The sequence below is a fragment of the Mobula hypostoma genome, chromosome 8, assembly GCF_963921235.1.
Source record: "Mobula hypostoma chromosome 8, sMobHyp1.1, whole genome shotgun sequence".
In the NCBI taxonomy this organism is placed as follows: Eukaryota; Metazoa; Chordata; class Chondrichthyes; order Myliobatiformes; family Myliobatidae; genus Mobula; species Mobula hypostoma.
The window spans coordinates 80,550,867-80,575,272 of record NC_086104.1 but is presented as its reverse complement, the minus strand read 5'-3'; the positions used below and the strand labels follow the sequence as shown (position 1 = coordinate 80,575,272).

The 24,406-nt window shown below is 43.4% G+C and overlaps 1 protein-coding gene across 3 annotated transcripts in view; it reads right to left on the bottom strand.

The window, feature by feature from the left end:
* Positions 1-3,271: 3,271 nt before the first annotated feature.
* Positions 3,272-24,406, bottom strand: part of hao1 (hydroxyacid oxidase (glycolate oxidase) 1) — a 65,745-nt gene continuing 44,610 nt past the window's right edge. Inside the window, exons 6-8 of one of the 3 annotated variants that reach the window (XM_063056192.1) lie at positions 20,929-21,087; positions 19,179-19,248; positions 3,272-7,755 (exon numbers count right to left, since the gene is read on the bottom strand). In XM_063056192.1, coding sequence (XP_062912262.1) covers positions 7,685-7,755; positions 19,179-19,248; positions 20,929-21,087 — 300 coding nt within the window. In that variant the 3' untranslated portion in view covers positions 3,272-7,684. Of the gene's footprint in view, positions 7,756-19,173; positions 19,249-20,928; positions 21,088-24,406 lie in introns of those variants that run through there. The other 2 variants (XM_063056194.1, XM_063056193.1) reach the window with 2 other exon arrangements.

Genomic DNA, 24,406 nt, shown 5'->3' with positions numbered 1-24,406 from the left:
TCCTATCTCCCATATAGCACTCCTGGGTTCCTGTGTGACCTACATTCCTCCTCATTTGTTTTCATCCGCCATGACGCACACCAACAACCCCGCAGGCCCCTTTAGGATGGTCTGTTCCACGTTTTGGAATGGGGAGAAAAGACTTTCATGATAGATAAGAGGGGTAAACCCGAACGTATTTTGGTAGATGGCCTTAAAGTGGTCCAACAAGATTTGGAGTATTCCGCTACCATGCCCCCGTCATAACAACATGACCATGAGCATGTCAATGAACCAGAGGCACCTGCAGTTCCTCCTCCGATGGAACACAGGACCCCAGGTAACTCATCCGAGCTCCAGACAGACTCACAATGCTGCTTTTAGTGAATTCTCAGGGGTGGAGGTGGGAGGTGCTGTGTAGGGTAATGTAATTTGGGGAAATGCACATAATTCACAAGCACCGACTTTAAACTAGGGTTTCTATTTAAGAGGTTGGTCTGACATGATCATGTTATTACATAAAAGGAGTTGTAGCGCACTTTTGGAGTTCAATAAGATGCATTATGATTTTGTTAAACATAAAATGCCTCACTTTGTTTCGTTTGCAGAAACCTACTCCATGTCACTCAGTTAGCCACTCCCACATGAGAGGAGTGTACAAGGAGTGTTATTAATAAAGTTCAGTTGGATATCTTGCCTGCTGGCCTCCGGGTGTCTCTCTGCACTATTCCTCAGTATCGAACAGAGAAGTTAGATGTCAGGGCCAGTGAAAACAGGCAGAAGCAAAGTAATGGGTACAATGGGACAGACAGATTAAAGTGTGTGTATTTTAATGCTGGGAGTATTGTGGGAAAAGGTGACGAACTTACAGTGCATGGAAATATGATGTTGTCTTTACAGGAACTTGCTTGGGAGAGGAACAGGAGTGGTAGAACTCAAAAATAAGAATGGTGCAATCACTCTGATGGGATTATACTACAGACCTCTCCCCCAATATCCACTGGGACGTTGAGGAACAGATATACCGGCAGATTAAGAAAAGATGTTAAAACAATATGGTCATTGTCACGGAGGGGGCTTCAATTTCCCTAATATAAACTGAAACCTTCAGAGTACAAGAGGTTTTGATGGGACAAAGTTTGATTGGTGCATCCAGGATTTCTCAATTCAATATGTTGATTGTCCAAAAAGATGAAAGTCTCTGCTGGACCTGGCGTCAGGTAATGAGCTTAGTGAGGTTATTGACCCTTCAATGTGTGAACAGTTAAGAGTAAGTATGGATCTTGTGGGAGTAGTTTAAATTGGAACAGGGTATATTATGAGAGCATTAGGCAGGAACTAGGGAGAGTTAATTAGGAACAACTGCTCTTGGGCAAGCCAACATCTGACATGTGGAGGGTGTTTAAAGATCAACTGCACAGAGCACAGGACAGAAAGAAGCCAGAAAAGAGCTCAAGAAAGGATTTGGAAAGCCAGGAGAGGCCATGAAAAGTCCTTGGCACATGGGATTAAAGAGAATCCCAAAGCATTCCAGACACACAACAAGAGCAAGAGGATAACTAGGGAGAGGGTAGGGTAAACTCTCTTTCCTATATTTGCACGGTTTCTGGAAGGATCACTAGGACCTTGAAGATATACCAAATTAATACCATCCACAGACCTGTAACGAAGCTCAAGTCATAGCTAACGTGGGTGAAAGATGTCCTGGGACTCAGGTTGGCTGGTGTTTACGGGGTTCCCCATGAATGCGGAGTGGTATATATTGGCCAGACAGGACACACGGTGAAAACCCACATCAAGGAGCACAGGAGGTCTATCCGAATGGGTTACCTAGAGAAATCGGCAGTAACAGAACACTGCATTTGCAATGGCCATAGGATTGACTTCAATGACACAAAACTACTGTGCCATGCCAATGGCATTAGGGACCACCTGGTAATTGAAATAAAGCTAAACAAAAATAATTTAAACGAAGATGAAGGTCTCGCTCTAAGTAAGAACTGGAATTCATTGTGAACAAGGTGGGAGGGTTAGAATACAGGGGTATAAATACCACCGGACTGGACTTGCCCAGGTATCATCACTGAAGAAGATGGCAGAGTTTATCATCAAAACATCAGTTATAATTAATACCTGTACCCAGATGGAAGCCCAAGAAGAGTTTATTCATCATATAAGCTGGGAAAGCAGTAGAAACTTATTAATTTCAAAGCAGTTGTGAGGAGCAAGTTCTTTTACACAGAGAGTGGTGGGTGCCTGGGAAGGTGATGGAGGCAGATACATTAGAGACTTTTAAGAGACATTTAGACAGACAAATGAATGTGAGGAATATGGAAGGATATGGACATCATGTAGGCAGAAAAGATTAGGGGGTAGAGGATGAGAGAAGAGATTAAATGAGCCATCCCTGCCTTATCCTCTGAAATTCCTTCCACTGCTACCAGACCCAGCTCTGGCCTCATGCTCTTCTCCTGATCTCTTTGTGCCTCCTTTGCTGGCCTTGTGCAGCTGTGTGCACACAAATCACAAGAATTCCTTCCTCTTTTTCCTTGACTCTCTCTTGATTTAAGACATATTAAACACTACCATATGAAAGAAGCTTCTAACATCTCTTCTTCTAACATCTTCATCTTTGTGACAACAGATTTTGTCTGCAAAATGTTTTACCACATTAAAGGCATTGTCAAATGTAAGCTGCTGATCTGTTTTCCCTTTATATTTCAGGAGAACAAAAGGAATGATTTGGGTGTATTGTGGTAGTAGAGCTTTTCTTCTAAGATGAACACGGCACCTTCAATTACATTATGCACACTATTTCTGATGGTATTATCTTATTGTCCTTGCAATATGATGCTCTGTAAAATCTCCCATACCCTTTGATCTGAAAATTGGTCACATTTCCTTCTCTTCACCAGCAGCAGGTGAGATTTTTACTGGTGCACATCTAATTCCTCAAAATTCTCTCCAGAAACGATCAGCCCTCTCCCTCCTCACTTTCAGAAGTCTTCCAGTGTCAATCATCACTCAATTGGTGGTGCACTTACCTGTGAGATAACAGGAGTAAATTCAGAGACCTAAAAATGGGTTAGTCTTACACTTTAATACACTATTGAGAAGGTACTGCATTGTCAGACAACCCCTTTAATAGTAAGACTCTAAGCTGTTTCTCAGACCCTATTTCAATGACAAACAAGACGCGTTGTGGCCAATAGTTATCCCTCATTCAATATTACTCGAATATATTATCTGTTCATTGACAAATTGAAGTTTGTGAAAGTTTATTGTGTATAAAATGGCTGCCAAAATTTCCTAAATTGCATCAGCAACTTCAGTAGTTGAATTAGCTGCAAAATGCCTTCATACAAGCTGATCATGAAGTGCACTGCTACACTGCATCACATCATTCCTTCTTCTTCCTTTATTTTAGTGAATCACATCATTCATTCCTTGTCCCTCACAGCTTTACATTCATTCTTTATTAGATACCACTGACATTACTAAAAACATAATTCAGAAATCTGGCAGATAGCAAATAATCAGTCAAAAATGGATGACTTTAAGCAAGCCCTATTAATCCAACAAATATGTAGAATTCCTCAGAAGCTAGAGAATATTGCAGACATTCTGTTTGAACATCCACTGCTTTTTCTTTCTTTCCAAAGGCAAATTGACAGATTCAATTACCTGGAGTGCAGATTTATTCATCCAGGTTTTTTTTTACATTATTGTTGCCATGATTAAACATGATTAAAGTTTTTGTTTTCATTTTTTTCTGGCCTTCTTTCCCAATGTATTTCATTCTTGCTTCAGCTGGTAGGTGCTCAAAGCAATGGGTTCCTTATCCAGCTCAGTATTACTGATAGGAAGTAGATTTACCAAGGCCATAAGGGAAGTCTCCTTGAGATGGAACAGGGGCATCATGAAGTGTGAAAAGCTTCGATTGTGGGATCACCAGGGGCCAGCAATAGAATAAAACTAACCTCACTGACCCACTGAAAATACCTTCTCATTTTATTGCTGAGCCCACAAGGACACAAAAATTAGAAATAGGATTAAGCCACCCAACTCCTGAAGACTTCTCCACCATTCATGATAATGACTGATCTGTCCCAGTTCTCAACGTTTCTTCTGTACCAGTTCCCCATAACACTCAATTTCACCATCTTGCAACAATTTATTTCCCTCCTCTTGAACAGCTCTAGTAATCTAGTCTCCACACCCCTCTGGATACAGAATTCCAGGTCACCACCTTCTGCAGAAAGAATTCCCATGCACCTCACTTCTAAGAGACCTCCCCCTTTTCCTATAGCTATGGCCCCCATGTCACTACCTCCAGTTGAACTATCTTTTTGTGTGTTTTCCCCCTAGCTGTCAAAGTCTGTGGTTTTTTGTATTGCCATGTGCTCCTGTCCCTGCTCCTGCTCTACTCCAGCCCCTGTATTACTGAGTACTCCGTCTCTCACCTGTTTATCATTATTACTTGTTTTGCGGCCACTTCTGTCTCATTGTGCTCCACCTATCATCTGCCTCTCTGTTTATTGCTCAGTGTATGTCAGTCCTGTGTTTTCACCTGTTTGTTGCCAGATTGTGCCAATGAATTTTCCTGAGCTTTTCCAGCATTCAAATCTATACTCTGTCTGTCTCAATATTGACTCTGCCTATTTCCCGATTCTGGTTTTTGGATTTCTCTGGATGTTTTGATCTCAGCCTGATCTTTGACGCTGATTTTGTTTGCACCTCAGGATTTGTTACTGAATTAATATCACTGCGTGCACAGTACTGGGTCTGTGATTGGATCCCTGCTCCAGCATCCTGACACCCCATGCTAATTGCAGAGTAAGCTCCAGGGATAGATCTCCCTGCTCTGCTTCGGTCTTGTATAGAATGGCTACAGCACTAACCCAGCAATTATCCATTCAGGATTCGTAGATTCACAGAGAGATGCCGTGCAGAAACAGGCCCTTCAGCCCACTGACCACCATCCAGCCACTTACACTAATCCGACATTTATTCATTCTTTTATTCTCCCCACATTCCCAGCGACTTCCTCCTGATTCTACCACCAACCTTGACACTAAGGGCAATATACATTGTCCAATTAACCTCCCACCTGTGCATCTGTGGGATGGGGGAGGAAGCAAGAGGAACTCTCAGAGGCCACAGAGACAACATGGTAAACTCCACAAAGACAGCACCCAAGGTTAGAATTGTCACAGAGGCAATGCCACCACTATGAAGAGAAATATAATAATGTGCCATTTCAATCCTAATCGCTGCTACTGTGCGATCAAGAATCTCCAGAGGGAAAGGCCTCAAATCCTCGGCTTTGCGTATTGCCTGTTGCTGGGGCCGGGGTCAAAGCACTTGGCAGAGATGGTGCTCGGTGTCGGAGAGCTGGTCGGAGGCTCGAAGTTTTCAGACGGACTCGGAGTCAGACTGTGGTCGGGTGCTTCCAGGATGCTGCATCGGCAAGTTTGTGGTGCTGAAAGCTCATGGCAGGAAGTTTTCTTCCTTCAACCGTCTGCATGAGATGATGGGACTTTCGAGAGACCATGAGACTTTTTTTTACTGTGCCCATGGTCTGTACTTCTATCAAATTACAGTATTGCTTGCACTGTTGTAACTATATGTTATAATTATGTGGTTTTTGTCAGTTTTCTTAGTCTTGGTTTGTCTTATGTTTCTGTGATAATGATACAAATTGTATCATTTCTTAATGCATGCATTACTAAATGACAATAAAAGAGGACCTGCATGGTGTGAGCAGAATTATCTGCAGCTTCATGTGAAAAAGACTAAGGAGCTGGTGGTAGACCTGAGGAGAGCTAAGGTACCGGTGACCCCTGTTTCCATCCAGGGGGTCAGTATGGACATGGTGCAGGATTACAAATACCTGAGGATATGAATTGACAATAAACTGGACTGGTCAAAGAACACTGAGGCTGTCTACAAGAAGGGTCAGAGCTGTCTCTATTTCCTGAGGAGACTGAGGTCCTTTAACATCTGCCGGACGATGCTGAGGATGTTCTACAAGTCTGTGGTGGGCAGTGCTATCATGTTTGCTGTTGTGTGCTGAGGCAGCAGGCTGAGGGTAGCAGACACCAACAGAATCAACAAACTCATTCGTAAGGCCAGTGAGGTTGTGGGGACGGAACTGGACTCTCTCACGGTGGTGCCTGAAAAGAGAATGCTGTCTAAGTTGCATGCCATCTTGGACAATGTCTCCCATCCACTACATAATGTACTGGGTGAGCACAGGAGTACATTCAGCCAGAGGCTCATTCCACTGAGATGCAACACAGAGCGTCATAGGAAGTCATTCCTGCCTGTGGCCTTCACACTTTACAACTCCTCCCTTGGAAAGTCAGACACCCTGAGCCAATAGGCTGGTCCTGGACTTATTTCATAATTTACTGGCTTAATTTACATATTACTATTTAACTATTTATGGTTTTATTACTATTTATTATTTATGGTGCAACTGTAATGAAAACCAATTTCCACGGGGATCAATAAAGTATGACTATGACTAATCTAAAAATTTCTCTACTATCCCTCTTTGGCAAATTTAGAAGATACTTAAATCATTTGTGATTTTTATTTTAGATTCACTCCAGTTAGTTCCAAGCTGGTTTTCTCATTCACCCGAAGACCGAATCTCACCACCTTCATCATTCCCAACAGGTAACACACCATTCTGACTTACAGTAAACAAACATTGCTGTTCTGCACCATCATCAGGTGAAAATATTGGCACTCCAGCCAGGAGAACCTTCTCCTTATGGATTGTAGCAGTTCAGAAAGATGGCTTAATGTTAACACCTCAAGGGCAAGTAGCAATGTGCAATACAATCTAATCTAACCAGTAAGTTCCAAACCCTGCATAAATGAATAAATCAAAGTAATTTACAAATGCAGTAAATTTCATCACAATCATCATCATCATTATGTGCCATGTTGTATGACGTGGGCGATCACGGTCTTTGACCATGATTGTTCTTGGCAAATTTCTCTACAGAAGTGGTTTGCCAATACCTTCTTCTGGGTGGTATCTTTACAAGACGGGTGATCCCAGCCATTATCAATACTCTTCAGAGATTGTCTGCCTGGTGTCAGTGGTTGTATAACCAGGACTTGTGATATACACTATCTGTTCATACAACCATTCACACCTGTTCCCATGACTTCACATGACTCTGACTGGGAGGTAGGGGGCGAGGAGAGGCTAAGCAAGTGCTACACGATGCCCAAGGGTGACCTGCAGGCTAGTAGAGGGAAGGAATACCTTACCCTTCCTTTGGTAGAGACATATCTCCACCACACAACACATTTATCATGATCAGGGAGGTTTTAATATCTGGTTTTTGACCTGAAAGTTTAACTCTGCTTCACAGATGCTGACTGACCTGCTGACTACTTCCAGTATTTTCATTGTTATTTATTATCATGCCTGACCATCTGGCACCTGATTTTATCTTACACGAAAAGCTAGAGAACAGTATGGAAAATATATCATATTGTGAATTTTCCAGTTGTAAATAATGCAGTAAATCAAGATATCACAAGGACTAGAAAACAATGTTTTCATGATTACAGTGGTTTCACCTAAAGATAATTTTCCACCTAGAAAACATTCTTCCCTTGGATGGATCCAACAGTCTGCAGCTACTTTTTCTTGTCCCTGTCGTTCCAGCAATGGCTGCCTTCAGATCCGTGGTGCTGCCCAGGGACTCCTCTTCACTAGAGACTGGTCAACTTCATTCACATTGTGACATCCTGCAACCATATTTGACATTCAGTTCATTACTGCAAAATAAGGGCAGTGGAATAAATCCCACAGAGAGGGTTGTGGAGGTTGGGAATTGATGGGGGGTGCTGGGGGGGGCTTGTGAGCATTTGTTCTCGCCACCAAGAGATGGGCAGAGCCTGAGAAAGCAGGAACCTAGACATTTCATGTGAGGCCTGGTAAAGAAGGCTTCTTAACAATGCATTTCACTGTAGGTTTTGATGTCCTGATGTATGTGACAAATAAAGCTAATCTTTATTTAAACTTTCCATCTCCACTGTCTTCCCTCTCCACTCTGAGTCCAAATGCAGGGTCTCCATCGAAGACTTGACAATTCTTTTATCTCCTTCGATGCTAATTCACCCACTGAGTACGTCCAACCTTTTGCTTTGTACTTTTCCAACTTTCTCACCAAGAGAGCTTACCGAGCAAGTAGCCCATTTCATCATCGCATTGTCCTACTTACCCCTTTCATTATATCAGCATGGCTACTATTTGTAGGAATTTGCTCTGGGGAACATGTTTCCCTGGTTGCAAGAATGATTACACTTCAGAGGCACAAATAGCTGTAAAGTGCTCTGAGATCTCCAGCTATCACAAAGGACACAATACAAATGCAGGACTTTCCATTCCATTTTTCATCTTTTGCGTTTTAACAGATCAGAGCAGAGCACTGACTGCACTCTACATATGTTCCATCAGACTTTCACCAGATCAAGGAAATGGGATGGATGAGGTGAAATTCATGAAATCTGTTATATTTAGCTTGATTAAATCCAAACTCCATATGATTGCTGCACTTTGTGGAGATTACTCAGGCAAAGCAACTTCATTTTCTTACTGGTATTGTCATACTGGCAGTATAGCTTGAAGTAAGATTGGAGGGAGGCGAATATTGTCCCCTTGTTCAAAAAAGGTAGTAGGGATAGTCCGGGTAATTATAGACCAGTGAGCCTTACGTCTGTGGTAGGAAAGCTGTTGGAAAAGATTCTTAGAGATAGGATCTATGGGCATTTGGAGAATCATTGTCTGATCAGGGACAGTCAGCATGGCTTTGTGAAGAGCAGATCATGTCTAACAAGCCTGATAGAGTTCTTTGAGGAAGTGACCAGGCATATAGATGAGGGTAGTGCAGAGGATGTGATATATATGGATTTTAGTAAGGCATTTGACAAGGTTCCACATGGTAGGCTTATTCAGAAAGGCAGAAGGCATGGGATCCAGGGAAGTTTGGCCAGGTGGATTCAGAATTGGCTTGCCTGCAGAAGGCAGAGGGTGGTGGTGGAGGGAGTACATTCAGATTGGAGGATTGTGACTAGTGGTGTCCCACAAGGATCGGTTCTGGGACCCCTACTTTTCATGATTTTTTTTATTAACGAACTGGATGTGAGGGTAGAAGGGTGGGTTGGCAAGTTTGCAGGCGACACAAAGGTTGGTAGTGTTGTAGATAGTGTAGAGGATTGTCAAAGATTGCAGAGAGACATTGATAGTATGCAGAAGTGGGCTGAGAAGTGGCAGATGGAGTTCAACCCGGAGAAGTGTGAGGTGGTACACTTTGGAAGGACAAACTCCAAGGCAGAGTACAAAGTAAATGGCAGGATACTTGGTAGTGTGAAGGAGCAGAGGGATCTGGGGGTACATGTCCACAGATCCCTGAAAGTTGCCTCACAGGTGGATAGGGTAGTTAAGAAAGCTTATGGGGTGTTAGCTTTCATAAGTCGAGGGATAGAGCTTAAGAGTCACGATGTAATGGTGCAGCTCTATAAAACTCTGGTTAGGCCACATTTGGAGTACTGTGTCCAGTTCTGGTCGCCTCACTATAGGAAGGATGTGCAAGCATTGGAAAGGGTATGGAGGAGATTTACCAGGATGCTACCTAGTTTAGAGAGTATGCATTATGATCAGAGATTAAGGGAGATAGGGCTTTACTCTTTGAAGAGGAGGAGGATGAGAGGAGACATGATAGAGGTGTACAAGATAATAAGAGGAATATATAGAGTGGATAGCCAGCGTCTCTTCCCCAGGGCACCACTGCTCAATACAAGAGGACATGACTTTAAGGTAAGGAGTAGGAAGTTCAAGGGGGGATATTAGAGGAATGTTTTTTACTCAGAGAGTGGTTGGTGCGTGAAATGCACTCCCTGAGTCAGTGTTGTAGGAAGATACACTAGTGAAGTTTAAGAGACTACTAGACAGGTATATGGAGGAATCTAAGGTGGGGGCTTATATGGGAGGCAGGGTTTGAGGGTCGGCACAACATTGTGGGCCGAAGGGCCTGTACTGTGCTGTACTATTCTATGTTCTATGTTCTATGTTCTAAGTAAATTCAGCATGTCCCTGTTTACTCTCACCAATTTTTACACCTGCACTGTAGAGAGCACCTTATTTGGAAATACCACAATTGTTTTTGTCCAAGATCTCAAGAAACTGCTCAGCACATCATGAAAACCAACCACGCTTCTATTGACTCTATCTACATTTCTTGCTGCCTCAGGAAATCAGTTAACATAAGTAAAGGCCCCTTCCAGCCCAGTCATTCTCTCTTCTGCCACCTGCTATTGGGCAGAAGCTATAAGAGCTTCACAGCATGCACCACCAAGCTCAGAGACAGTTTCTATTAGTTGTATTAAACTCCTGAATGGATCTCTGAATCGTGAGCTTTGTATCTTATTTGTCTACCTGTACTGTCTGTTCTCCATAACTAACACTGCAGTTCTGAATATTACTGCCTTGCACTTTTAAGCAACCTGAATGTACTCATATTTTGAAGTGATTTATAGGGATGACATACAAAACAAAGATATTCATTGTATCTTGGTTTTCATTCATTCATTATGTACTGTGTCCTATGATGTGGGCAATCACGATCTTGATCATGATTGTTCTTGACAAATTTTTCTACAGAAGTGGTTTGCCATTGCCTTCTTCTGGGCAGTGTCTTTACAAAGTGGGTGACACGAGCCATTATCAATATTCTTCAGAGATTGTCTGCTTGGCATCAGTGATCACATAACTAGGACTTGTGATAAGGACATCCACCACCTGCTCCCATGGCTTCATGTGACCTTATCTGGGGGGCTAAACAGGTGCTACACCTTGCCCAAGGGTGACCTATAGGCTAGCAGAGGGAAGGAGTGCCTTACACTTCCTTTGGTAGGTGTAACTCCGTTGTAATCTGTATCTTGGTACAGATGATAACAATAAACTAATAATCAATAACTACTTTCTTTACAGTATACCCTATAGGCTTATTTTCATATTTCGTCCCGTGGAAGATTATCCAAACTAATTCACAACTTGTTAACATTTTATTGATGTAGAAATGGAGAGGGTGATCCAGCCATGTTCTCTGTCTTCAGCTACAAAATTGTTTTCCCTAAGAAGGTTAGAATTCCATGTTCCCCATCCCCAGGCCCACCAAATTCCACCAGGACCTTGATCGGGTTTTCCCAAGTCCATAGCTAATGCATGGAAATAGATTTCCCTCCATTTTTGGGAGCCGGGAGGGGGTTAACTTTATGTTTTAACATTTGTATAATAGCATAAGGAAGGTCAGCAACAGTTTGGGAAGATGTATTCAAAGTAGCACAGCAACATGAATAACCAAACCCACAATTACAAAGCGGAGAAGTAAATATAAGACACATAAATATAAGAGAACATTAGTCACTGAAAGAAAATCAAGTGAACACATGCAGACATAATTATTGAAACAGATGTCCCTACTTAGATTGAAATAACGGAATGAATGCATTGGGATTAATGACAAGCTGAAACAGACAGTGATACTCACATAACTGGTATGAGCTGCGGCTGCATCTTTACAGTGAGTAACACACCCAAGTGAATAATGACAGCTTGTACACCCATTAACATGTTCAGACCACACTCAGGACCAATAATGACTTTCAATGCACCCTCAGAAGTGACAATTTCACTCTCAGATAACATCAAAGATACCCCGTGCATAATAGTGTTTGCAGTCACTGAGAAACTCCGATTTGTTAACAGTGTCTTTCTTTTGATCTTTTTTCTTTCAGGAACTCCAATTCTGTGTCCAAAATCAAAAGCAAGATATAATAGCAGTACAATTGTTGATATAGGCATCTTGAAGTCAATTTCTTTTGCCCTTTTTCCCCTAGATCTCACTCAGAGGTATAGGATCAGTGTGGTGAGGGCAAAGAAGAGGATTTCATCACTAGGTTGGGAAAACTAGTTTGTTTTCTCAGAAATGGTTCAGGCTGAGGGAAGACCTGAGAAGAAGTTCACAAAATTTTAAGGGGCATACATAAGGTAGACGGCCGATACTTTTTCTCAGTGTTGAAAGATCTAATACTAAAGGGCATGTATTTAAGGTGAGAGCGAGACAGTTCAAAGGAGATATGCGGGCAAGTTTTTTTTTACACAGAGGGCGGTGGGTGTCTGGAATGCATTGCCAGGAGTGGTGTTGGAGGCAGAAATGATAGAGCCGTTTGAGAGTTCTTAGGTAGGCACATGAAAATGGAAGTTTATGGACCATGTATAGGCAGAAGTCATTAGGTGCCATTAGATTAATTCATTCAGTACAACCTTTTGAGCCAAATGGCCTGTTCCTGTACTGTACTGTTCTGTGTTCTATTGAGTTGGATCTCAAATCCCTATATGACAGGGCTTCCCAATCTGAGGCCCACTGGCCCCCTCGGCTAATGACAAGGGGAACATGACATAGAAAAGGTTGGTTACCCCTTCTGTAGGAGTGCTTTAATGGAATTTGCCCTCACCCACCAGCACACAGTGAACTTGCCAAATCCTCTGTTGGAGGATTGTACCAAGATGAAGCCATTGGAGGTAGGGTATAAAAGTGAAACAAGAGGAAGAGCAGAAGACTGAAGCTTTCAGTATTTGAAGATTAAGTCTAAGGCATGTCCACTTATATGCAGGTAAGCACATGATTAGTGTTACAGAGCACTGGTGGTGATAGACTCAATGGATCCACTCCACACTCCACTGGAAATCACTCTGCACTCCACTCCTTCCCAATACTTGCCCTTATTCCTTTGCAGCATCACATCACCAGCCTCATGCATCAGTTGCCCTATGAAGAGGAGGGGATTGTGCAGAGTGACAAGGCTACAGGCAGCAGAAACCAAGGTCCCATTCACAGGCCACTTTGTTGGCATCGATGTCCTTTCCCATTGTTTATAAATGTCTGATCATTCAGAAACAGCTGTAAAGTACCTCCTGTACCTAATAAAGTGGTCTCTGAATGTATATCCATGGCCTTCTGCTGCTATAGCCCATCCATATCAATGTTCAATGTGTTGTGTGTCAGAGATGCTACTCTGCACACCAACAGTGTAATGCATGGTTATTTGAGTTATTGTCGGCTTGAGCCAGTTTGGCCATTTTTCTCTGACCTCTCTCATTAACAAACTGCTTTCCCCCCACAGGACTGTTGCTTACTGGATGATATTTTGTTTCTTGTTGCACCATTCTCTGTAAACTCTAGAAACCATGCTGTCTGGCATCAACAATAATTCCACAGTCAAAGTCACTTAGATCATATTTCGTACCCATTCTGATGTTTGATTTGAACTACAATTGAACCTCTTGACCACATCTGCATGTTTTTATGCATTGAGTTGCTGCCACATGATTAACTGATTGGATATTTGCATTATCGAGCAGGTGTACAATAAAGTGGCCACCGGGTGTATTTAAAGAATTAAAGCACAATGAAGCACTATTTTCCTTCACTATGAAGGTCGGTGACCTGATTCACTTGAACAGGGCAGCAGTAGATGTGTCAGCTATGATTAAAGTAAAGCTGATGTAACAGATGTGAGTGTCCAATTCCTTAGCTCAGTAACTTAAAGAAGGTCCGTGGACTCAGCCCTAAGTCCAAGGGCAGAATGAGAGGCAGCCTGACCATTCGTTCATTTCTTCACTCCTGCCTCACATCTCACATCTCACATCCAATACTTTCCAGGCTGCAGTGTGCAAGTATGGAAGTCCAAATCACAGGTGACATACACTTTGCAGTTAGTCTGCATCTCAGTACTGAACCGTCAATTGTCCACCAATGCAATCTGGCCCAAGGTGTACTTCAACACTAATACTGCCAATGCTTTGTATTCCTTCTGGTTTTAAAGGAACCTGGATAAAATGGCCTCCCAACCCTTGTCGTGGATTGACAGAGCCAATACTTCAACATTGCTATTCCATTCAGAAGCACTAGATAGAAGTCTCTGAGGAAGACAAGTGGACTGAAAGGTAAACAGGTAACACATCTCAATTCTCAGTTCCTTTGCCACTGAAGTTGATGAAAACTACAGGTTGTACCCTGAACAATTTCCAAGTCAGAAATGCAACCAAGTTCTCACATGGTAAAAGAAGCCTGCAGCCCCACGGTAGCCAGCGAATGCTGCTCTCCCTAATGCCCACTCCAATGCAGAGGCTGTACTTAATATCTCATCGGTAATCTGTAGAGGACCTGTACTGAAATAACAAAACAGCAGGATATGAACTATTTCTCCTCCCATCAATTTAAGGATGGAACTTCCTAAAGAAAATGCACCAATGCTGTAATGATTGAGTTATGAGGTCAGATGCATTGGTTAGCTTTGTATTGTTTCAAGAATGGAAGATTAATGAATCATTGAACTGTGGTGTTTAGGTGACTAAAGATTTGTGCAGTACCTGGGTTTTAAGTCTTTACTTTTGGCTAAAAAACTGAATAGACGCACAAAGAAAATGCTTGTTCCATGAGCCTGTCCAGACTGATAGAGCAGTCCTCTACAGACAATGGCTACCAACCAGGGAACCATCAATGAACAGCTTTGTCGTCAACAAAGTGGCGGCTTCACAGCCTTCAGTCACCACTTCTGAATGGATTACAGTCTGAAAATAATAGTCTGAGACCAGGTTAAGGAGGCACTACCTCAAAAGTTGAGTTTGGCCATTAAGGGACATCAGCCACACAGAGGATATTGACCTTTGTCTCAAAGAAATTGCTATTCAGCATAGCAAATGGAACAGCCTTGAGCTGCCTGGATGGATTCCACTCCAATAACTTTCAGGAAGGTTAATACCTTCCAGGAGAAAGTAACTTACTTGTTTGATACCATCAACCACCCTAACTATTCGATCATCCATTCACTCCAGCCTCGCAGTGATGGCAACGTGAACACGATCTACGAAAGTGCACTGTTAGTTACTCATGCTGCTTACACCAACATCACCTCTCAAATTTTTGGATTTAACAAGCAAAATGGATAAGGGCTTCATGTGCATGTATATCTTTTCTTGTTTTAGTTCCACTTTCCTTTGCTCTGAGATTCTTCAATATGACCACTTTGACCACCTCGCACTACAATGGATGTTCTTCTGCTCCAATTGTGTTCTTCCTTTCGTAAGTTATGACTAATTTATGTTTTTATTGGAAATAGGTCACAGATGCTATGCACCTAGATGCTGCTACAAGTAAGCTTTTCATTGCAACTAAACACTCATATACTTCTGCATGTGACAATAAAATTGAATTTGACGTTATTTTACGTAATTGCCTGAACTGTAAGAAAGCCAATAGTCATTAACATCAATTACTCATCGTGTGCCTATTTCCTGTTGCAGAATTCTCGAGACAGTAAGTCAGTGCCTCTTGTCAATCAAGACAATACCTGAGGAGCACCTAAACCACTCTCCTCCATACTGGGGCATTTTCATGAGTTCAAGAGGGAGACAACAGCATGAGTCATCCCTAATACGTTTTATCCAGATTGAATATGTCAATGAAACTTGGTGGCCACCGTGGGGCACACCCAATTCCTGAGAGAGGACATTGTCATTCTGACCCTACTGGTCCAGGCATGAATCAATACACAGGTTACTCAGCCTATCTCAGACTACTTGCCAAATGGAGTGCATTGAATTCTGTCATCCAGCCAAACACATACTGTAGAACAACAACAACAAAAAAAGAGGGGCATTAAATTGAATCTAATTTACAACTGCTTGATATACAGCGCCCTGGGTGACAAGGACCCTTCATAGACAGATTAATGGAGAAGTGAGGGCAAGGGGATTAATGCTGAAATTCTAGACACCAGAAAGGAGGAATTTGAATGATAAATGGGCAAACTGTTCCGTAAACAACACACATCAAAGTTGCTGGTGAACACAGCAGGCCAGGCAGCATCTCTAGGAAGAGGTACAGTCGACCTTTCAGGCCGAGACCCTTCGTCAGGACTAACTGAAGGAAGAGTTAGTAAGAGATTTGAAAGTGGGAGGGGGAGGGGGAGATCCAAAGTGATAGGAGAAGACAGGAGGGGGAGGGATGGAGCCAAGAGCTGGACAGGTGATTGGCAAAGGGGATATGAGAGGATCATGGGACAGGAGGCCCAGGGAGAAAGACAAGCAAGGGGGGAACCCAGAGGATGGGCAAGGGGTATAGTCAGAGGGACAGAGGGAGAAAAAGAAGAGTGAGAGAAAGAATGTGTGTATAAAAATAAATAACGGATGGGGTACAAGAGGGAGGTGGGACATTAGCGGCAGTTAGAGAAGTCAATGTTCATGCCATCAGATTGGAGGCTACCCAGACGGAATATAAGGTGTTGTTCCTCCAACCTGAGTGTAGCTTCATCTTTACAGTAGAGGAGGCCGTGGATAGACATGTCAGAATGGGAATGGGATGTGGAATTAAAATGTGTGGCCACTGGGAGAACCTGCTTTCTCTGGCAGACAGAGCGTAGGTGTTCAGCAAAGCGGTCTCCCAGTCTGTGTCGGGTCTCGCCAATATATAGAAGGCCACATCGGGAGCACCGGACGCAGTATATCACCCCAGCCGACTCACAGGTGAAGTGTCGCCTCACCTGGAAGGACTGTCTGGGGCCCTGAATGGTGGTAAGGGAGGAAGTGTAAGGGCATGTGTAGCACTTGTTCCGCTTACAAGGATAAGTGCCAGGAGGGAGATCAGTGGGGAGGGATGGGGGGAACGAATGGACAAGGGAGTCGCGTAGGGAGCGATCCCTGCGGAAAGCAGAGAGTGGGGGGGAGGGAAAGATGTGCTTAGTGGTGGGATCCCATTGGAAGTGGCGGAAGTTACGGAGAATAATACGTTGGACCCGGAGGCTGGTGGGTTGGTAGGTGAGAACCAGGGGAACCCTATTCCTAGTGGGGTGGTGGGAGGATGGAGTGAGAGCAGATGTGCGTGAAATGGGGGAGATGCGTTTGAAAGCAGAGTTGATGGTAGAGAAAGGAAAGCCCCTTTCTTTAAAAAAGGAGGACATCTCCCTCGTCCTGGAATGAAAAGCCTCATCCTGAGAGCAGATGCAGCGGAGACGGAGGAATTGCGAGAAGGGGATGGCATTTTTGCAAGAGACAGGGTGAGAAGAGGAATAGTCCAGATAGCTGTGAGAGTCAGTAGGCTTATAGTAGACATCAGTGGATAAGCTGTCTCCAGAGATAGAGACAGAAAGATCTAGAAAGGGGAGGGAGGTGTCGGAAATGGACCAGGTAAACTTGAGGGCAGGGTGAAAGTTGGAGGCAAAGTTAATAAAGTCAACGAGCTCAGCATGTGTGCAGGAAGCAGCGCCAATGCAGTCGTAAATGTGGCGAAGGAAAAGTGTGGGACAGATACCAGAATAGGTTTGGAACACAGATTGTTCCACAAAGCCAACAAAAAGGCAGGCATAGCTAGGACCCATTCGGGTGCCCATAGCTACACCTTTAGTTTGGAGGAAGTTGGAGGAGCCAAAGGAGAAATTATTAAGAGTAAGGACTAATTCCGCTGGACGGAGCAGAGTGGTGGTAGAGGGGAACTGATTAGGTCTGGAATCCAAAAAGAAGCGGAAAGCTTTGAGACCTTCCTGACGGGGGATGGAAGTATATAGGGACTGGACATCCATGGTGAAAATAAAGCGGTGGGGGCCAGGGAACTTAAAATCATCAAAAAGTTTAAGAGCTTGAGAAGTGTCACGAACATAGGTAGGAAGGGATTGAACAAGGGGGGATAAAACCATGTCGAGGTACGCAGAAACGAGTTCAGTGGGGCAGGAGCAAGCTGAGACAATAGGTCTGCCAGGACAGGCAGGTTTGTGGATCTTGGGTAGGAGGTAGAAACGGGATGTGCAAGGTGTGAGAACTATAAGGTTGGTAGCAATGGATGGGAGATCCCCTGAGCGGATAAAGTCGGTGATGGTGTGGGAGACAATGGCTTGGTGCTCCTTAGTGGGGTCACGATCGAGGGGTAAATAAGAGGAGGTGTCCGCGAGTTGTCGCTGTGCCTCGGCAAGGTAGAGGTCAGTACGCCAGACTACAACAGCACCCCCCTTATCAGCGGGTTTAATAGTAAGGTTAGGATTAGTGCGGAGGGAGTGGAGAGCAGAGCGTTCCGAAGGAGTGAGGTTGGAATGGGGACAAGGTGCGGTGAAGTCGAGACGGTTGATGTCCCGTCGGCAGTTAGCGATAAAGAGATCCAGAGCAGGCAGAAGACCAGAGCGGGGTGTCCATGAAGAAGAGGAGGGTTGAAGACAGGAGAAGGGGTCATTGGTGGGGGTGGAAGAGTCCTTGCCGAAGAAGTAGGCTCGGAGACGGAGACGGCGGAAGAAAAGTTCCGCATCATGGCGAATACGGAACTCGCTGAGGTGTGGGCGAAGGGGGACAAAGGTGAGGCCCTTACTGAGGACAGAGCGTTCTACCTCCGACAGTTGAAGGTCGGAGGGGAAGCTGTTCCGTAACATGGTTCTCCTGTGCTATTTCCCCAAGGAACAAATATACCCCTTTAGATCTGCTGGGGGGTGCGTCTGAGAAGGTTCACAAGGATGATTCTGGAAATGAAGGGGTTAAAGAATGAGAACCATTTGATGGCTCTGGGCCTGTACTCACTGGAGTTCAGAAGAATGAGGTGGAAATCCCATTTAAACTGATCAAATATTGAAAGGCCAAGATAAAGTGGATTTGGAGAGGATGTTTCCTATGGTGGGTGAGTCTAGGACCAAAGGGCACAGCCTCAGAATAAGTGGGACATCCATTTATAACAAAGATGAGAGGGAATTTTTTTGGCTAGAGAGTGGTGAGTCTGTCGAATTCATTGCCATGGATGGCTGTGGAGGCCAAGTCATCGAGTATGTTTAAAACAGAGGTTGATAGGTTCTTAATCAGTCAGGGTGTCAAAGGTTATGGGAAGAAGGCAGGAGAATGGGTTTGAGAGGGATAATAAATCAGCCATGATGGAATGGTGGAGCAGATTCGATGGGCCAAATAGCCTAATTCTGCTCCTAATTCTTATGGTAACTGAAAGAGAGGAATGAAATGTCATCTGAACAAAGAAATACAGACAAGGAAATTGATGAGAGTTCTGGACTTAATATTCTAGCCATTTTCAACCTTCAACAGGATATGATTCACAGTGTTATTTGAAATAAGTGGTACTAACCTGCCAAAGCCAAGGCTAGCCTGAATTCTTCCTTTAGTATATCTAATACTTTATGAACACCTTCTTCTCCCTGTTGTTTAAGAAAAAGGATGTGATTAAAAAAATAAACTTTGACTAGCATCCTTATAACAAGCGTAGGCCCTAAAATGTACCTGATTGTTCAGGGACAATTCTACTCATCAGAAACCTTGGATTGGAATGATGAAAAAGTTGGGATGTAATAGGGTTCCACTAAGAGCGGAATCACAGAAAGTTCATTATGAATAAAGCCATTCTTCCCATTATGTTCGTCCTGTCTAATAAGAGCCACAAATATAATTCCATCATCGAGCACTAAATCCAGAATTCTGCAGGTCATAGCTCTTTAAGTATACATCCAGGCACTTTTTAAATAAAGTGAGAGTTTTGGGTAGTGAATTCCACATCCCCACAACTCTCAGGGTTTAAAATGTTTCCTCATTCCCATTCTACTCCTTCCATCAATTACTTTAAATCTATGTTCCCTGTTTTTGGTCTGTCAGCTAAAGGAAATTGGTCCTTACTCTTTTTTCTATATAAGCCCCACGCATAATTTTCAACACTTCAGTTAAGTTTCTTCTTAGCCTCTTCTTTTCCAAAGAGAAAGAAACCTACTTATTTCCAGCATCTAACATCTTACGCCATTTTTCCTCGTGGCTAATTTTCCCCAGTGCTGGCAATTTCCTTGTGAACCTTGTCTGCATCCTCCCAGTGCAATCACATTCTTCTTGCATAGTGGAAACAGTATTTCACATGGTATTCAACTGTGGCCTGACCTTCCCAACAACAATCTCTCTGCTGTTTTATTCTATACATTGACTAATAAAAGACATGATTTTCCCTTAATAAATCCAAAGTGACTCTACTTGAATAACCTATGACTTGACTGACTAATTTATCCACCACTGATTGAAGTAACTGGCCTCTAATTACTGGATTTACGAGTTCACCTCTTTTTAGTTATACCTCTTTTACATCAACATCGTAAAGTCAGTATCACTGTCAGCTCCAAAGGTCATATGTTCAAGTTCCACTCCAGAGATTTAAGCATTAAGAAATTACCTGATACCCAAATAACACTAAGGGAGGGCTGCACCGCTAGAGATATTATCTTTTGTGTGAGATATTAAATCAATATACTCTCTGTTCTTTCCAACGGACATAAAAGGCCCCAGGCAGTATCTTGAGGAAGAATAGTGAGAAAAGCCCAATGTTCTAGCCATTAATTTATTCCTCAATGTCACTATAGCTGATCTAGTCAACTTCATCAGTTTGCTAGTCTTGCTGTTCACATGTTTCTTACAACAATGGTAAACTCCAGGTGGATTTGATTGGTTACAAAGAATGTTCCAGAGATCTGAGGCTGTAAAAAGAACAGCATGGATACCTCCTATATTTCTCTTGAGATAACCTGAAATTCTAGGAAGCAGAGAAATCTACCAGTAACCTGTGTCTGCTCTAAAACTTTGTTCTCCAGCCTGTTTGATACCTACTTAACTGGAGTGATTAGGCTTACAGCAGGGCGAGGAGCATAGGAGTCACTAACGATAACCGCCTTATGGCAATGCCCCCATTCACATTAGGTGAAATATCCTCCCTTTCCCAACCCTAGAATAAAGATGTAAGAATGAGATGCATGGCATGGTGATGGGGTTAAAGCAATAAAGATCCCTCCTCCCCCCACCACACTCCCCAGCCACATTAATCCATAATTGACTAATTTCCTCTTTACCTTATAAGCCAAACCCCACAGAACCGGCCTCCCCACAAATACAGCCTTGGCACCCAAGGCAAGAGCTTTCAGCACATCGGTGCCTTTCCGCACGCCACCATCCAAGAAGACTTCAACCTTCCCTTCCACAGCTTCAATGATCTCAGCAAGGACATCAATCTGAAAGAAGACCAGACCAGACCAGCCACAAACAGAGACTTCTTTTATTTCTCAGACTGCAACTTTTGTGCCTCTTAAGATTAGCATGTCAGTTATGGCTCAGTTAGTGATATTCTTGCCTCTAAGTCTATCTTGGGTTCTAGTCCCGCTTTAGAGACTAGAATAGAAATACAGATTGTCATAATCCTGTAATAATCTATTTTAATACGTGTGTGTTTTATGTTATCTGCTCACGACCTTTATCAATACTTTAGTAATGTTTCTATTAGAATGAATAAAGAGCTGTTAAGTTTTAAATGATATTCATGAACACAGATCACAGAAATAACTATCCCGAAGGAAAAAACGAAGAACACTGAAAATTCCACAGCAGTCTTGATGAAGGGTCTTGACCCAAAATGTTGACTCTTTATTCCACACCATAGATGCTGCCTGACCTGCTGTGTTCCTCTAGTATTTTGAGTGTGTGAAGTTCTACAGCATCCTTGAATCCCACACCATCAACATTCTGAGGCTGACCACTGATGAGAAACATAACTGGGTAACGGCATAAACACGGTGTCTACCAGAATAGGTCTGATAAAGTATACCCTGCAAATGAGTAACTCTCTTCTTAACTCCTCAAGGCTTTACCATTATCTATGAATGTGATGATAAACCTTTTACTTCCCTGGATGAGAGCAACTCCAACAACACTGAAGGACTGACTGGCCACTACCCAGGACAAAGCAGCTCACTTAAATAGCAGCATATCCATTTACTTCCAGAGCAGGAGAATAGGATTAATTGGAAAGATCTTTCAAATAAACAGCATCAGCATATCTGGGTAATTGCCTCTGGGTAATATTTTCTGCACCTGCTGCATAAGAAATCCATTACTGCAAAACTCTAGGAAATCACCTTTTAGGTACCATTAAGATGTTCAGGCATTAACTAGATTTTTGTCAACTAGAAAATTACAAATTTTCCAAAACTTCAAAAGTTGAAGCACCAGGTAATTTAACCATAGAAATACTGTGCTTTAAATCCACGTTGTGCATCCAACTCTAGTCCTCTTAGTGCAGCAAACTTTATTTTAACATGTTCAACCACAATGGCTGACACACTGAACTTGTTTGCAGTTCTTTTTTACTATACATTTCAGCCATTTCCGTTACCTGATGAATTTATAACTCTCGATAACATCTCAGATTTCCGACATAATTGAAGATTTTCTGTGAGGAGCTACCAGCAGAAGCAGGGTGACTATCCAATTGGCCATTTCTGGGCTACTGTGTGTCCTTTGTGACTACCATAGCATGGTCCAGGCACATTCATACCTCATGGCACCGAGTCTGACCCTGTGGTGCAGAAGGGTGGGACGGAGAAGAGGAGAGCTGTCGTCATTGGAGACGCTATAGTCAGGGGAGCAGACAGGAAATTTTGTGGACGTGAGAAGGACACCCGCATGGTTTGTTGCCTCCCAGGTGCCAGGGTCCGGGATGTCTCTGACCGGGTGCACGACATCCTGGTACAAGAGGGAAAGCAACCAGAAGTCGTGATACATGTTGGGACCAATGACATAGACAGGAAGAGGGATGAGGTCCTGAAGTGTGAGTTTCGGGAACTAGGCAGAAGGCTGAAGAACAGGACCTCAAGGGTGGCGTTCTCAGGATTGCTGCCAGTGCTACGTGACGGTGATGGTAAGAATTGGAGGAGATGGCAGTTGAATGCGTGGCTGAGGAGTTGGTGCAGGGAGCAGGGTTTTAGATTTTTAGATCATTGGGATCTCTTCTGGGGAAGGTAGGACCAGTACAAATTGGATGGGTTGCACCTGAACTCGATGGGGAGCAATATCCTTGCAGATAGGTTTGCTAGCATGGTTTGGGAGGGTTTAAACTAATTTGCAAGGGGGTTGTGACCCAGAGCGATAGAGCAGTGAAAGAAGTGCATGGAGTAAAGGCAGATCTAACAGAGAGGCTTTGAGGAAAGAGAAGCAGAATAAACGGTGTAAAGACAGTAAGGTAGAAGGGCTGAAATGTGTGTACCTCAATGCAAGAAGCATCAGGAACAAAGGTGATGAACTGAGAGCTTGGATACATACATGGAATTATGATGTAGTGGCCATTACAGAGACTTGGCTGGCACCAGGGCAGGAATGGATTCTCAATATTCCTGGATTTCAGTGCTTTAAAAGGGATAGACAGGGCAGAAAAAGGGGAGGAGGGGTGGCATTACTGGTTAGGGATACTATTACAGCTACAGAAAAGGTGGGTAATGTAGCAGGATCCTCTTTTGAGTCAATATGGGTGGAAGTCAGGAACAGGAAGGGAGCAGTTACTCTACTGGGGGTATTCTATAGTCCCCCTGGTAGCAGCAGAGATACAGAGGAGCAGATTGGGAAGCAGATTTTGGAAAGATGCAAAAATAACAGGGTTGTTATCATGGGTGACTTTAACTTCCCTAATATTGATTGGCACCTGATTAGTTCCAAGGGTTTAGATGGGGCAGAGTTTGTTAAGTGTGTCCAGGACGGATTCCTGTCACAGTATGTGGACAGGCCGACCAGGGGGAATGCCATACTAGATCTAGTACTAGGTAATGAACCGGGTCAGGTCACAGATCTCTCAGTGGGTGAGCATCTCGGGGACAGTGACCACCGCTCCCTGGCCTTTAGCATTATCATGGAAAAGGATAGAATCAGAGAGGACAGGAAAATTTTCAATTGGGGAAAGGCAAATTATGAGGCTATAAGGCTAGAACTTGTGGGTGTGAATTGGGATGATGTTTTTGCAGGGAAATGTACTATGGACATGTGGTCGATGTTTAGAGATCTCTTGCGGGATGTTAGGGATAAATTTGTCCCAGTGAGGAAGATAAAGAATGGTAAGGTGAAGGAACCATGGGTGACAAGTGAGGTGGAAAATCTAGTCAGGTGAAAGAAGGCAGCATACATGAGGTTTAGGAGGCAAGGATCAGATGGGTCTATTGAGGAATATAGGGAAGCAAGAAAGGAGCTTAAGAAGGGGCTGAGGAGAGCAAGAAAGGGGCATGAGAAGGCCTTGACGAGTAGGGTAAAGGAAAACACCAAGGCATTCTTCAATTATGTGAAGAAGGAAAAAAGGATGACAGGAGTGAAAGTAGGACCGATTAGAGATAAAGGTGGGAAGATGTGCCTGGAGGTTGTGCAAGTGAGCGAGGTCCTCAATGAATACTTCTCTTCGGTACTCACCAATGAGAGGGAACTTGATGATGGTGAGGACAATATGAGTGGGGTTGATGTTCTGGAGCATGTTGATATTAAAGGAGAGGAGGTGTTGGAGTTGTTAAAATACATTAG